This window comes from Pygoscelis adeliae, unplaced genomic scaffold (genome assembly GCF_000699105.1).
Source record: "Pygoscelis adeliae isolate BGI_AS28 unplaced genomic scaffold, ASM69910v1 Scaffold101, whole genome shotgun sequence".
Lineage (NCBI taxonomy): Eukaryota > Metazoa > Chordata > Aves > Sphenisciformes > Spheniscidae > Pygoscelis > Pygoscelis adeliae.
The window spans coordinates 3,815,496-3,831,420 of NW_008824238.1; the positions used below are offsets into that span (position 1 = coordinate 3,815,496).

Here is a 15,925-nt window from a genome sequence, read left to right on the forward strand (position 1 = left end):
TTTTTTTTTTTTTTTTTTCCCCCCCCCCCCCCTTCCTTTTCTGTCCTATTAAACTGTCTTTATCTCAACTCACAAATTTTACTTACCCCCCTCCGATTCTCTCCCCTATCCCCCTGGGGGGGTGGGGAGTGAATGAGTGGCTGTGTGGTGTTTAGTTGCCTGCCGGGTCAAACCACAACACATGTAGAGAGCAAATTAAAATTTCCAACATAAATGATGGTAAGTTGCGTACAACTAAAAATGGGAATAGACTCAAACTCTGTATTGCTGCTGCAGTTAATGATGACAGCCCCTACAACTTGTTACATCTCTTGGACTGCAGCAGAAGGTTACTTCAGTATGGTGTTTTCAAGCAGACTGCTTATGCTGTTTTGGGGGGGTTTGTTGTTTTGTGTTTGTTTGGGGTTTTTTTGGGGGGAGGGGTGGTTTTTTTTTTTTCTTTTTGAGACCTAGTAGAATATATACTTTTTCACATAGAGCAGTGAAGGGGAAAGAGAAAGGTTGTGATGCTACAACTCATTTTAACTAACTAGTATGCTCTCAACGCCAGCTACTCCAGAGCACTCCCTGTACCCTTCAAGTAGTAAAGTTAAAAGCAGCAAACAAAAAAAAAAAAAAATTTTTAAAAAGCGTGTTCTGCTAAAAAGCTGTAGGCTCATGAGTCAGATTGTACTGTAAATGGACAGAGAAGGTAGCAGGCCCTCTGTCCTGCAGCTTGTCAGATGAGCTAAATGGTTCCTGCAGCCGTGCATCTGACCTACATCTACAAGCATCGTTAGTTCACATCTAAAGTTTACAAAAATGTTCAGGAGAAGGAGAACAGAAAGGATGCTATCTCTTTGTAACGTGCCTCTCGGAGATGGTGATAGGTTTTTTTAGGTTTGGAGGTGGAATGCAAGAAATTTGGAAGTCTGAGATTATTTTGGACTGTTTTCAAAAGGAAACTAAATGCAGATTTTTCAGAGGAAGAAAGGGTAAAAAATTAAGAGAAATAACTGAGATGGAGGAAAAAGAGGACAAATACATGACATGGGAAGAGAGAGGAATTATGGCAGTGGTGCAACTCTTGATTGAAGGTTGACTCTGACTGGGTCTGGGCACTTCCTCCTTTCCCTGCAAGAGAGGGCCTGTGGAGGTTTTTGGCCTTTAGAAGTCAGCTGAATCACTCCTAATATTCATTGTGTTTGTGTCAGTAGCTGCCTGGGAACAACCTCTCTAAAAATGTTGTTTCTAAAAATGCTTATCTCCACCGTCTCCATTTTTGCTAATATTGGCAGTGGAGTTGGAAAAGAAAGGAAATAATCAAAATTTAAATTCTAAGAAAACTTGAAAAATGCGTTCATAAATAATATTACTAAAAAATAACATTATTAATTTGATAAGCAGAGGAGCTGACAGGAGATATCACGAGGGGGTTGGCAAAGAGAAAGGAACTTTTCCTGGAAAGGAAATTAATATAGGGCCATGACACTGTGGGGCATAACTAGATCATGAAGGGGAATTCACGTTGGAATCGCAGAGGCATTGTAGAAACTGTCACAGTGTACAGCTCAGGCTGCCTAGAAAGGAAATTATTATCCCTCTTCTAAACTGTTACTTGTAATATGCCTGTGCAACTGTGCCAGTGGATTCTAAAATGCTAATGAAGTTATAGGATTGAAGAGAGTGTAGTGAAAGCATATCAGTCTTCCTTCGTGTGCTTAAAGTTACCATAATTACCAAGTAATAAAACTGTCAAGATTTGGGGACACTGAGCGCATCTGATTTTCCCAGCATCCCTATTAGTCACTGTGTATGCAGCACATTTCAAAGTACCGTCATATCAAAAAGGCAAGAGTGGGGAGGAATCGCATAGTGTTACTTATTTAAGGAGAGTAGCCTCTCACCTGCAAGTCTGCATGAGTCCTACAGTGGACTTGTACAAGTAATTCCTCTTTTTTTTCTTTTCTTTTTTTGAAAGACAGCAAAAAGTTGCATTATTCGTATTTGCAGTGTTGTGGTGTTATCCTTGCACATTCAGCATGTTGGGTTTGAAGCCATGAGAACAGTTCTTCTAGTCAAATGAAAGGCTTGGTTTTCTATCTTCCTATTGACTGGTGGCAGATTGGTAAGAGTATGATGCTGAGATTCAAAGGCAGCCAGTTTCATGACTACCTGTTTTTCCTGGCCCTGATGCTCTTTTTACTGGTACTGCACATGTCTTACCTGATGCTGTGCTGACCTGTTTATGTACTAAATCTGCAGAAAAATAAATTTAAACAGGTTTGTTTCCTGCCAGTTTAACATACAAGAACAGTTCAGTAGAGGGTCAAATGAATATTGGCACTAGTCTGTAAGAAAAGGTGGCAATACAGAGTTGAAGGAAGATGGGAGGGAGTGACTGTAGCTGTCAAATTACATCAGTTTATGTTTCTGTAGAACACAAGCCTAAAAAATAAGACACATACGTCAGGTAAACTACTATTCTTTATCCTTCCACCAGTTGAGAGTTCTTGATTATAATTAGATGCAGTTATTCTTAAGTTATGGCATATAATACAAGGCCAAAACTTAAAACTGACAGTGAACAGGCTCGTCTTTTTGTTGATGCAGGGCCTTCTTGCCTTTAACATACCATAAATAGATACAATCTGTAACAACACTGTTTTTACATACGGTCCTCCTTTTGGTACAGATGTGGACAGAGGTTAATTATGAGTTAGCTATACATTTAGGACAGATTTTACCTTTCTCATCTAATAAATATTTCTAATAAAAGGTTAAAGGATGTTATGTTCCTGCAGTGCAGTACTTGGATCAGTGTTGTTACACTTGCGTATCACTGAATATTCATGACTGTGCAGTTGGTATGAATATGTATGTAAAAAGGAAGAAAGAATAAAATCTGGGCAATGACTGTGTTTCACAAATGATATGGCTAAGGTGTTTAATGCAAAATTCCAGGGTTCTGTCATCTGTGCTAAATTGTATCTGAGTATATAGAACAGGCATTGCTTCTGAATCCCTTCTACTATCTTCTCAATCTTCATCCTGGCATCTCCATGCTTGCCTGGTGATCCATTCATATGGATCAGACAGGTGGGAGCAGAACAGAAACACAGAGCTGTGTAATAGGAATTTACATTAGATTTCTCTGTTTTTTTTTTTTTAGGTAGTTTTGAAACGGAAGAAAGGTAAGGAGGAACATAGAAAAGATGCATAAAATTGGGATTGACACTGTGCTTGACAAATAAGGCTATGTGAGATACAGTGCCCTTACAACAGTGAAAAGCAGATACTACATATGTCACGAGGCATAAGGCCAACTTTTCAGGTAAGTAAGAGTAACCAGCAAATGAAGAGTTATGGCTATAACTGCCCACAGTGTGCTCACAACCATGCATTCATGTTCTGTCTTTGAACCATTCTGAAAAAGAACTGCATACTTCTGCCACAGTGTGATGTTTCACCTGCTTAACACAAAGGATGGCACATCTACTGAGCTTTACATTCTTTTCACTTCTACACATGCAATGCAATATAACTTTCAGTTATTCATTCTTATACCAGAACCTCATCCTCATCATAACCAAAATCTCTTCAAACTCAAGGGTCTCCCTGTCATCTGCTGATGGGATCATCAACCGCTGAGACCCACATTTGTAGCACAAGGGATCTTTATCTTCCCTGTGCGCTTATACCTCCTGATACTGGTTTAGTCAGAGATGTTGCCCCTTCCTTGCAAGGGGCTGTTCCTTCCTAGTTAACCGTCACAATCTCAACTCTGTCAAACTACTCCAACCAAACCCTCCACCATTTTGATTTAGCAACAGTAAATGTAAGGCATGTCTCTGGATAATTCCCATTACCTAATTCCAAAGAAAGAGTCAGTATTGCATATTGGGTATATATTTTGGCTCTTCATCTTAGTGTTCAAGGGATTTTTTGAACTACGTTTTTTGGAAAGCCTCAAGTTACGATGCAGCTTTGTTTTGTGGAGCTTTTGGGTTCTTTTATCACTCATTTAATTAAAAGGAACAACAGCTAGATTTCGTTTAGTACAGCAGAGAACAGGAATTTACAAGTGGAATTGACACATCCCTTTAGAGATGAGTTTGCAATTTGACGTACTAAGGAGAGGGATGGCGAAGAGGAAATAAGATGGGGGAAGAAAAGGAATGGGATAATGGGTAAAGAAGAATAGTGGTTGAACCTATGACTTTTTACATGCTTATCTTCCTATTTATTCTAATAAATGAAAATTAGGGCCATATCCAAAAAGTTGGTAGGATGATTCTATGGCCTTTATGCTACAGGGAATACAAATGTATTTTGAGCTTTTGTAGCCTTAAATTTAACATCACAAATTTTAAAAGGTAGTATCTTAAATATTAGTGCAGTAATTAGTCTATCAGATCTAGTTGTTTGCATCTAATAATCTGTGTTTTAAGAGTGCTGACTGGACACAAATTTTTCTGAAGTCAGTGGGAGCTCTTAGCATTCAGAGTATCTTTAACAGCAGCCAACAATAGTCTTGGTTGCTAGCATTCATTGAGAGAATGTATTACATTGACACAGGATTTTCAGTTTCCATCAAATACTGACAGAAATGACTGATGTACAGATTCTAACACTGCAGCACTTTTCCTACTGCTCTTCATTACTGTTGTATCAATTCTGGCTCTTCTGAGCTGGTTTTGATTTTGTAACTTGAAGCCCTAATATTTTGACTCTGGCAGGTAGTTTATGGAAGATAAATCAGTGAGCTATCGTTATGTTTTCTTGCTGTCTCCAGGCGTTCAGCAGTGGCTAATCTCTTTTATCCCATTTTATGAAATCGAAGTTTACTGAGTTAAAGTTGGAAAAGCAACCTGTGATTTGAATGTATCTGTGTCTTGTACTTGGTCTTCTGACATTAAATGTAACTGTAGCATTCAGGATTCTGGGATTTATTACTAGTTGCTCACTCAACCTCCTTAGTGAAAATCTTAATTTCATCTACGGGATTGACTTGTTACACAATCAGTCATTCAGTGTTTTCCTTTACTTTGTCTATTTTGAAAATCAGTCCTGCCTCCCAGGAATATAAGAAACAAATAATATTTTCTGTGTTTGCAGTGTATTACTGTTTTTTCAATTAGTGTTAGTAGTTATTCCAAATGGTTTAAGAATCAGTTTATGTTTTTTACAAAATGATAGGTATTTAGCTGAAGTATATAGAAATCCAGACAGTAATACAAAATCAATCTTTTGTAAGGTTATTTGAGGTAATGATACAGTGATAAGTTAATTTTATAGTGATTAAGACACAACACAGTTGGGGCTGCCAATTAGACTTTGATCTGAGGATATTTCTCTCTACACTTGATGAGCAAAAAAGAGATGAGAATTAATGGTAAAACATGATGTTTTGAGCAGCTGGGGTCCAGGTTCTGTGTTTTATTATAAGAGTTTATGTAAAGGAAGATTTTAAAATTAACTGGATACATATAATTTGATTTCTCATCTTTAAAGTTCATTGATTTCAAATTGGCATCTAAAATATCCTCTGCTGTTGAGAGTAACTGAAAAGACAGTTAAGTGGAATACATTTTCACAAAAATAACCCACAAACATAATAACTCAAAAAACCCCGCACCTATTATCTATTTAAAATATCTATTATTATTATCTAAATATATATTATCTAAAAAAATCTATTAAAAATATCTCAGCATTCTCGTGGTGGGTGGAAAGATAGTTTTCATTGCTATCTGTTGATATCTTAATTTTGTGAACGTTAAAGGAGGGATAGTAGACCAAAGGTATGGCTTGCTCTCTCTCTCTCTCACACACGCACACAGTATGGCAACACTGAATGCACAATACCGAATGCATTGTAGCTCCTGAAGTAAAGAGCAACTGTGTGTTAGTGATATTTTCTCCAGAGAGGGCATGATTCCTAGCATGTGCACCACAAACTACTTCCCCCTGCCTGGGCCATAGATCTGAATGCTGGGACTTGGCAGAATCTAGTCTGTTGAAAACTCTAAAAAAAAAAAATCTGTTCTCTTTTGTGCATATCCTGTCATTTCTTTGTGTTGAGATAGTTTATAATAATAAACTAAAATAATAATAATGAAGGTTAAAGAGACTTTATATATCAGGAATTCTTCAGTGGCCTGGAAATCAAAAGAGTTGTCCAGGCAAAAATAATGCAACATGATTAGGGATGAATGTAAAGGAATAGCAGAGGAATGTAAGAATAAAATCAGTGACTTCAAAGCACAAAATAAGTTTCAATTTACAAAGCACAAGAAAAGAATGAAAGGGACCAAAAATGTAAGTAAGAGGAGGCACAAAGGGATAGGTCCATTACCTAGATGTATCATTAAATAAGAAAAGAGAACAAGTAACAGATTTTCAAACACTGATTCTTTACTTCATACTTTATAAAAGAGATATATTGTGACCTGCTACTTCATAAAATTAATCTTAGACAGGAAATAAGAGTGGAACCAAAGCACAGAGAGAATAGCCTAAGGAATCTTAATATAGATGTGCTCAAGTGGCAAATACTAATAAAATTCATCCTAGAATGACTGAGGAATTAGGCACCACTGATTTTATTTATTTATTTATTTAATGTCCCAGAGGGTGAAAATAGCCAGCGAAATGGGTTTGTGTGTGTGTTTTTGTGTCTCTATTCTTTTGTTAAGAGAATTATTGAAGCTCTCAGTTTTGATTCCAAATAAAGATTCAGGAGTAAATAGTTTAGCAATTAATTCGTATCTAAAAATACACAGAAGAGAGATTGTAAAACAGCCAGTATGGTTTGACATGACCTGTTCATAAGAAACCTTAATCTGTTTCTCCTCTTAGAAAGGATGACAAGCTTCGTAAGTAAGAGGAAAACTTTAGGTACAATACAGCTTGATTTTAATAAAGTCTTTTTCCCTGCACAAGCAAGCTAGGGAAATGTAATATCAATACTATCTCCATTAGATGCTGATATTATCAGCATCAAGTTGAAAAATTGCCTTTACAGAGTAATTATAGTACCCTTTCAAGATGAAAAGGCATTAATGAGTTGGATGATCGAAGAGAACACACACTTACAAACGTTACTGATGATACTAAGCTGAAGAAGGGTTGAAAGTTTTGGGCGTTTTTTTCTTTGTTTTGAACATAAGATCTGAATCCAAAATATTCTTGATGAATTTGGAGAGAATCTCTGAAATCAAGAAAGTGAAAAGCAGTGCAGGCAAGTACGAAGCACTGCATTTAGGAGGAAATACATGAATACAAAACAGGAAATAATTATTCAGACAGAAAAATGACAGAACAAAATCTGAAGATATAGTAGACCTCAAGGTAAATACTAACTATGCTGCTGGAAAAAAGTAAAGTGGTTTGTTTTTTGGTTTTTTTTTTTCTGGGGGATCATACCAGTCATGTCGTAGGAAAGAGGATGTCATCTAGTTTGGCAAATCTTCTACATATAATTGGTCCCCTCATCGCTTTTTCCTCTTGATAAGATGCAGACAAACTGGAAATTCTTCTCCATTGTTGTTATTGTTTTCTCCTGTGGAATGAAAACCATCTTTATTTGTGATAAGGATGCTTTAGATTAAATGAGAGAAAAAACACTGGAACAGGCTTCCTAGAAAAAGTGTGGAATTGGCTTTCTTGGTAGTTAAACATCTGTCGAGATATTCTTGAGCCTGCATTCATGCTGAGTTAGGGTTAGGTGGTCTCTTGTGGTCTGTTCCGTCTCTGCATGATTACAGTGCTCAGATTACATGTTTTGGCTGCACAGAAGAGATTATCTAAAATAGTTAAATCATGAACTCAGTAAAGTGAATGGAGGTGCTACTTCTTGCATCCTAAATGCAATTTTAAGTTAGAGCAGTAAGGAACAAAGTTCATTTTTGACTTAACAAAATATATTTTTATTTGGCTTCCCAAAAAGTGTTTTGACAAATCATACTTAGAAATATTTTGAAGCTTCTGCATATAATATATGTCTGTCTGTCTTCTAATGATTGTGCTAGAAAAGCAGGGAATGCAATTGCAGTAGCACTGAGACAGTAGAAACCCCTTGGTTACTCATCCCCAGTGGAATAGCCCTGTGGAAGAAATGGCACCCTAGACGTTACTTGGATTTGTGTATTTCTGCAGGCAAAGTTTACAGACCTGTAAATTTAAATGTAGAATTTTTGTGGGCAGAATGCATTGACAAATGTGCCTGATGGTAATACATCTCATACTGATAGTCCCAGAACAGGTCAATAATAATGCTTATATTGATAGCAGCAATGCAGGAGATGTTACTTGGTATTATAGCTAAAATCCATGTTATCCCCTTAATCATAATTACATTAATATTGACAGGCTGTTGACAATACTCACATTACTATTGATAGATTTCTGTCAATAACATGTTTCCAAATAAAATATATTCATTCATAATTTGTACAATGCTCGATAACAGCACTAACATATACCAGAAGAAATCCCTCTTTCCCTGGTGATATACAATAATTATCTTTTTTTGTTGCACAGTGTACTGTACAAGTGGGATTGTTCATTTGTTTAGTTTAAAAAAAAACAACAAACAAAAACTATAGGTTATTTAAGAAATACTTAACGTTCTGGGGTCTTTTTTCTGGGAGGCAATTTTTTTTTTTTTCTATGCAATATCTGTGACAATGTAAAATCAAGGGAGAACCTTTCAAGTAGTAGTCTTTAGTGTTTTGTCTTAAAGTGTATTTATGTAACAAGTCAATCACACATAGAGTTTATTATGTATCTTCACCTAATTTTTGACTGTTCAATTCTGATTGTAAAACCTAAGCCTGATGGCATCCTTAACTGGGCATTGATACTTGACTCTTTCATTACTGGGTCTACAATTCTGCATTCTTAAGTTCTAAATAATTTAAAATAGACCAAATAAGAGAGTTAGAACAGTAAGGACATGACAAATAGAATTTAATGCAGAAACGTGGAGGAAAAACAACATTCTCTTTATAGTCTGTGTAGCTCAGCAGAATATGGAATGCAAAAATAACATTAAAAAGTACAAGTTGAATGTCTTGACACTTACAGGCTGTGTTTATTATCTAGTTTTATACCAGAATATTTCTCATTTATTCCTACTCTAGGACCACTACTTGTGAAAACAGTACAAACTGAAAAATCTAACAAATTCCTGAAAGGATTTTGTATAGAGGAAGTAAGTTTAAAAGGTAAAACTTTATTTATTATAATCTATTTATTCTTTATTTATTATCACTTGAAAAAATGGACATCATAGATAAAGAATATAATGCCAATTCCCTACTATAGCAAAATAAAGAGAGAGTAGAATTTAGACCTCTTCTCTCAAAGAAACAGTTGCTGTTATCCAGATGATTAGGACATTTGCAGACATTTTTCATAGGAAAATACAGATTTCAGACTTTCCCTTTTAATGTTTGTCTATGGGAAGTACGTATCTACCCTATAAGTGCAGTAAAACCTTAAATCAGTTTGGAAGTAAGCATACTGTATAGCAGAACACTTCAGCCTGTACGTAACAGTAAGCACACTGAAATGTGCTTACACATTAAAATCAAAACTATATGGATATAATCTTTAAGTAACTTGCAGGGTCCAGTTAACAGCCACGGCCTATGGCAAACTTTCAGTGTTCTTAGCAACAAAGAACTTCAGACCAATGCCCAGTTTTATTGCTTAAATTGAGAAAGCTTTCTTTTTGATCAACAATTAGGTAAGCAAAGCTTTCATAGGAATATCATAAGCATAATTTAAAGGATTTTAAAGGGGTACATCTTTATTATTAGTTGCTTATGTTTTTGTCCAATATTCTTCCTTTTCCATATAGTTTGTATAAAAGTGACTTCAAAGTTGACTGCTAGTTGGTAATTCAGGAAGAGACACTAAATATGTCACAGTTAAACAGTATATATGGTGTTGATTCTAATTTTTTTAAAAAGGAGTCTTGTTGGATTTTGCAAAATTTCGAAGGTTAACAAACAGTGGTTGGACTTGTTGGTTCAGAAATGGTTCCCATTTTCTGTATACAAAGTTCCAGCCCACACTGACAGGTTCACTGAAGTTATTTCCTTCAAATAAAGTTCTATAAAGGATCATGGACATGAAAAAAAATACGTATTGTCACAAATCAATTAGATTCTACTACGAAGCATGCACAAATTTTTGAGAGCAACCGGGGAAGATCTTTATGACATCTGGTCCATCCTCCTGTGAAAATTGGGGGTAAATTCAATGCTAGAACAGGTAACTTAGGGCATCATTTGGTCAAATTTTAAGAATCTCCAGGAATGGAGATTTCACAGTCCCTCTACACAAACTGTTCCAGTTTCTGTATGTCCAATTGGAATTTCACATGTAGCAACTTACAACCAGTTGCCTCTCTTTCTTTCACTGCATCTCACAGAAAGGTTTGACTTAATCTTCTCTGTGACCTTTAGGTAGTGGAAGATTACTATTAGATCGCTTCTTAGCTACCCTTATCTTCAAGTTGAACAAACTGAGTTCCTTCAAGCTCTCATCATATGTCAGGTGTTGGGGCTCCCTGATTATATTAGTGGCTGGACTTTTTTCAGTTTGTTGACATTTCTTTTGTACTATTGATAGAAAAGAGGCAAAACTGGACGTAGTATCCCAGTGGAGTAGACTCACCAGTGCCAAGTAGAGGGGAATAAGCACGTCGTCCTTCAGTCTGCTAGCTATACGCATGCTAATGCACTCCAGTAGCCATTATTGCCGCACGGATGCACTGGTGACTTGTGTTCAGCTTGCTGCCTAACAGAATCCCCAAGTCTTTTTTTGCAAAGCAGCTATGCAGTCGGTCACCTCCCAGCCTATAGTGATCCATGGATTTCCTCGTTCTACAACAGCAGTTTCTCATAGCACCTGGGATAATGGAAGGCAGCTGGAAAAGATGGCTGAATTGATGTTGGAAAATAGTCTTAGTAGATGGGTCAAGGAAGCTGTTCGATAAGATGTCCCTTTTGAATAACTTCAAGATTTTGAAAGGGGACTATGTGTATTGGGAATTGTATAGAACACTAGTAGGAGGGTAACTGAAACGAGTAGAATAGAGCAAAATGAGTAGAAGGGACTGAGGTGTTACCAGAAGTGAAGACGACACTAGACTTTTAGGGTTACAAGTGAATAGCACTAAACCAGAGTGACAGGTTCTAGAGCAGACAGTTATCAGAGGCTATGGTTCCTAAAATGTTAGTGGGATGAGACGATGAGCGGTGGGAGGGTGGATAGTCATTGGAGCTGGAGTTTTTGAAGTGATACGCCAAGATCCAGTAGGGGCTGAATTGATCCTTTGATCACAAAGCGGAGGAGATAAGTTATTGGGATGGTACTGGATAACGCTTTCCAACCACACTTCCTTTCCCTTGGTGCTTACTACAGAAAAGACAGAAGTGTGAGTGAGACCGGCTTGGGTGTACTGCCTTTGTATACCCTTGTGTACTGGCTTGTCAGGCCAGTGCGGGCTGATGCAATGAACCCCCTAGCTGTTTGCCCAGAGGAGGTGGCCTTGTACTACCTTCAGCCGTATTTTGCTTGCTAGTGAGGAAGGAGGAGTTTAAAGAAACTGAGTGGAGCTATTGTATGCCCTACCCATGTAGCCAGTCTTAGTTAATTGGAAACTACTGTTGTACAGCATACATTAAGAACAAAATCCTGTTTCCGGTTACCTTGGTATGATATTTTCCTTACAGACATGTCCAATTATAGGTAAAGAAAACAGTAGGAATGCTACAAATAATGTTTTATACTGGGTTTTAAAACTGGTGTACTCTGTTTCAGCATCAAGTTACTGGTTTGGAGGATTTTTTTTTTAGTATTCTTAGCATCGTTAGCAACCATTCCTATATAGGATCCTATATGGCATCTTTTATTCAAAGCAGTCTTGTGTTACAGCAGGTTTTCCCCTTATTTATAAGGATTTGAAGTACCTTCTTTTGTACTTTCTCCAGAAGGCTGTTGACCCTTGCTTGTCTGTTACACAAAGAATCTGGTTTAGAAAGTGAAATATGTTGCACACTACCTGAAATATACCACTTCTCCTAAATCACTTTAGGTTTTTTAATGTGGACAAAAGGAACCAAAAATCAGTTACCCCACAATTTTGCATTACTGAGGCGTTATCCATATTTTGCTCTTGCGGTTTATTGCGTTTATTTTCTTAGTCACAGAATTCCAGATACAATAACATTTAAACCAAGCAATTTTAACAAATATTTTTATTTTTCTCTGTAATGCTTGAACAAGAAGAGTATACATTTGTTGAAGGTGCTAGTATACATTAATCAACTTGCCAGGAAATTTGTTATACGACAAGTAGCACAATCCCGCATCTGTCAAAAGACTCTAGAAAATATATGCAGGGTTCAGTGATGTGTATGATAATTTATGTCTGAATGCTGAATATTTCTTGAATCTCATATAATGATTCTTCTCTAAACTAAACAAATCACTGCCTTTATTTAGTAAGTTTTATCATTCCCACCTTAATTTTCATCCATATTTTTCTGTATGTAATCCTTAAATTTATTAGTATTTCTAAGATTTTACTCTCAGCTGCAGCTACTGAAGTATTCATATGGCAATATTTTCTATCCACCCCACTGTTCTCTTCTAGATTTTAGTTAGTATGTTCATTTTCCCTATTTCTTCATAAAACACCATATAGTTTTGCTATTCTTGTTTCTGATCTTCTATTTTAAGGTCCAATTGAATATTACAGCTATGCCCAGAAATTTTGTTTTTTAATTTAAACAGTGAAATATTAAATCTCTGGAGTTTTCTAAATATCTGGAAGGTGTTCAACACTCCTCTGTAACCAAATACAAATGTTACTGTTTGTGAGAAATACTCCAGTATAACTTCTTTTGAGATGAAACTTTATACTGTTAATATAAAGCTTCCTGAGAGGACTTGTAGCATATTAATAGCATATTAATATAGCATTCTGAAAAAGCTTTTTCTGTTATTTCTTGTTTACTGCTGGTATATTACAACTTTGTTATCTTTAATAAGAATAAAAATAGCAAATGCTCCGTTATACTAAAATCTATTTGTGTTTATTCCTAGCAAGTTTTTTCGTGAAGAAATGGCCTCCAGCATTGGAAATGAAAAGAGTGTGAATCCTGTGCTCAGAATAAGTCAACTTGATGCTCTTGAACTAAACAAAGCCCTGGAACAACTAGTGTGGTCCCAGTTTACCAGCTGTTTTCATGGATTTAAACCAGGGGTGTTGGCTCATCTTGAACCGGAAGTAAAAGCATTTTTATGGCTTATATTATGGAGGTTCACTATCTATTCCAAGAATGCAACTGTGGGACAGGCTATTCTGAATATTCAGTACAAGAATAACTTGTCTCAGACAGAGAAATACCAACCTCTGAGCAAACACCAGAAGTTATGGTATCTTATTTTCACTGTTGGTGGAAGATGGTTGGAAGAAAGATGTTATGATTTATTTAGCAATCGTCAACTGCAATCTTCCTGCAAAATTAAGCGTTATATTAACTTTGGAGCTGGACTTCTTAAGCTTTGCGAACTTTTAAATTTTCTGATTTTTCTTCAGAAAGGAACATTTGCAACGCTTACAGAACGCATTCTAGGAATTAGGTCAGTTTTTTGCAAGCCACAAAGTGTTCGTCAGGTAGGATTTGAATACATGAACAGGGAGCTCTTATGGCATGGCTTTGCTGAGTTTCTGATCTATCTGCTACCACTTATTAATGTACAGAAACTAAAACTTAAAATTTCTTCTTGGTGTTTGCCTATTGCAGGTCTTTCCAATAGTGAAAATGCATTAGCAGCTCAGTGCAAGGAATGTTCACTATGTGGGGAATGGCCTACTATGCCTCATACCATAGGCTGTTCGCATGTTTTTTGTTACTACTGTATTAAAAGTAACTATTTATTTGATATGTATTTTACATGTCCTAAATGTGGCTCAGAGGTACACAGTCTTCAGCCACTGAAATATAAAATTGAAATGATAGATTTGCGTGCTTGATATGGGGTTGATTTGTTTTTATACTGTACATGAAATATTATGTTGCAGAGATTAATGGAAAAATTAAAAAATTATTGTAAGCAGACAGCTTAAATATGGTTTTGGAGACTCTGTAATTTGTTGTAACATATGTCTTTACTGGTCTTAGTTTTTTTACTGAGTAACAGTGCCAACTTGCCTCTCTGAAGGAAAGAATAGAAAGGAGTTCAGCAGCTCTTCTCCTCTCTGACTACTTGATCCCAGTTTGGTACCATGTTGTCAAGTTATTCCTTCTTAGATCTAGAGTCTCTCAGCCTGCCACTTCCTAACTGCATGCTATATACTTTCCTGAAAGATAGAGGAGATGCCCAGTAAGCTTTTACCCTTTTTGTGGATTTTCCCAAGCTTGTTGCAAAAGCTCCTGCCATTACCAACTTAGGTAGTAGATGGATTTAGTGGGAAAGTCATCCTTGTCATGCCTAAAGAATAATTTTAAATTTGAATATTTTAAATTTGAATTCCCAGTGTGATGTTCCACTGCAAAAAGGAAAGGTGTAAAATGAATTGTCATCTCAGGAGATTATGAATAGTTTTCGTCATATTCAGCCATCATAACAGGACATACTCTTTCTCTAACTCAGAATTGCTTTCTTAGCAATAGAACAAAGCTTTAAGTGATCCATCTGGTAGACAGATAGATACTCCATAGTTAACATGTGCCTACAGGAGATATAACCACTCTCTGTGCAAATACAGTGCACCTTCTAGACCTCCATGAGATGACCGAACTCATTTTCTCACTCAGCTATATGTTTGTGATCTTCAGTGATGTATGTATGACCACCTCCCATTTCTTCCCTATAAAGCTGAGGGACGCAGTCCATCATCCATTGGAATGTGGCAGCTGCCCAAGGTAACCCGCATTCTTCTGAGTCAGAGACATTGGAGAAAACTGTTTACTCAGAAGATGCTGTCTTTGGGAGTTGCCACTCTTCTTTGTTTGGTATGGTCAAGGTGGGTGCCAAACCTCACTAACAGCTCACTACCACACAGAAAAAAGATCAAACACAGCTATGCGCATGTAGACATATTAGAAAAAAAATAGCTAACTCTTCCTGTTTTTTACTATTTGCTTTCTCTGTTGGCTTTGCAATGTTTTTATTATTCCCTGTTTTAACACTTCATCCAATTACTCTCTGACCTGGTTTCATAAGATTTATTATTTTTTTCAAAATTGCAGTCCTTTTTTAACAGGAAGCCTTACCCAGAAGTGTCTCATTAACACAAAAATACTTTGCATCCTTTTTTGGCTCTTAAATTCTCAAAAACTTATACAGTTAAATGGAGTAAATCACATTATGATGGCTGTGTTCTTGATTGGCTATCATCAATAGTCAGTCCCAAAAATAGTATGGTAACAACTGATCCAATATCTTTGATCTACTTTTATGAAATGGTTTATTACATTCTTCAGTGTCTGATTAAAACAACCCACCAGCCTATTTGTTTGAAGATCTTAAATTCTAGGTTTTGATCTTTAGAGTGACACGCAACGCTTTCATCTGATGCAATTAAATATAGTTAGCAGGCTCATAAGTATCTTTGGGCAGCCCAAAAACTTCATTAATTCTGCTGCCGTTCTCTGAGTCAACAGAGACTTCAGAGCAACTGCTTCCAGATACTGTGCCACAATACGTTATTTGCCATCAAATCTGTATATCGGCAGCCTGCCAAATTTCTGTTACTCACAGTTGCCATTTGAACCAGCAGGTACAAATCTGTCTTTATTAAAGGTATCAAAACTGGCAAGTCTGTTGGAGACTACCCTGGAGTTACTTGCTGGTCCTGAAGTAGTTCTGTATGCATTGTCCCTGAACATCACTTAATAGCTCTTCCCAAAAAAATGTA

At 36.5% G+C, this 15,925-nt stretch overlaps 1 protein-coding gene across 2 annotated transcripts in view; it reads left to right on the forward strand.

Annotated features, from left to right (window-relative positions):
• Window positions 1–15,905, forward strand: part of PEX2 (peroxisomal biogenesis factor 2) — a 24,001-nt gene extending 8,096 nt beyond the window's left edge. The window contains exons 2-3 of one of the 2 annotated variants that reach the window (XM_009335010.1): window positions 3,152–3,313; window positions 13,105–15,905. In XM_009335010.1, coding sequence (XP_009333285.1) covers window positions 13,124–14,038 — 915 coding nt within the window. In that variant the 5' untranslated portion in view covers window positions 3,152–3,313; window positions 13,105–13,123 and the 3' untranslated portion in view covers window positions 14,039–15,905. Of the gene's footprint in view, window positions 1–3,151; window positions 3,314–9,146; window positions 9,210–13,104 lie in introns of those variants that run through there. The other variant, XM_009335011.1, reaches the window with a different exon arrangement.
• The last annotated feature ends 20 nt before the right edge of the window (window positions 15,906–15,925 follow it).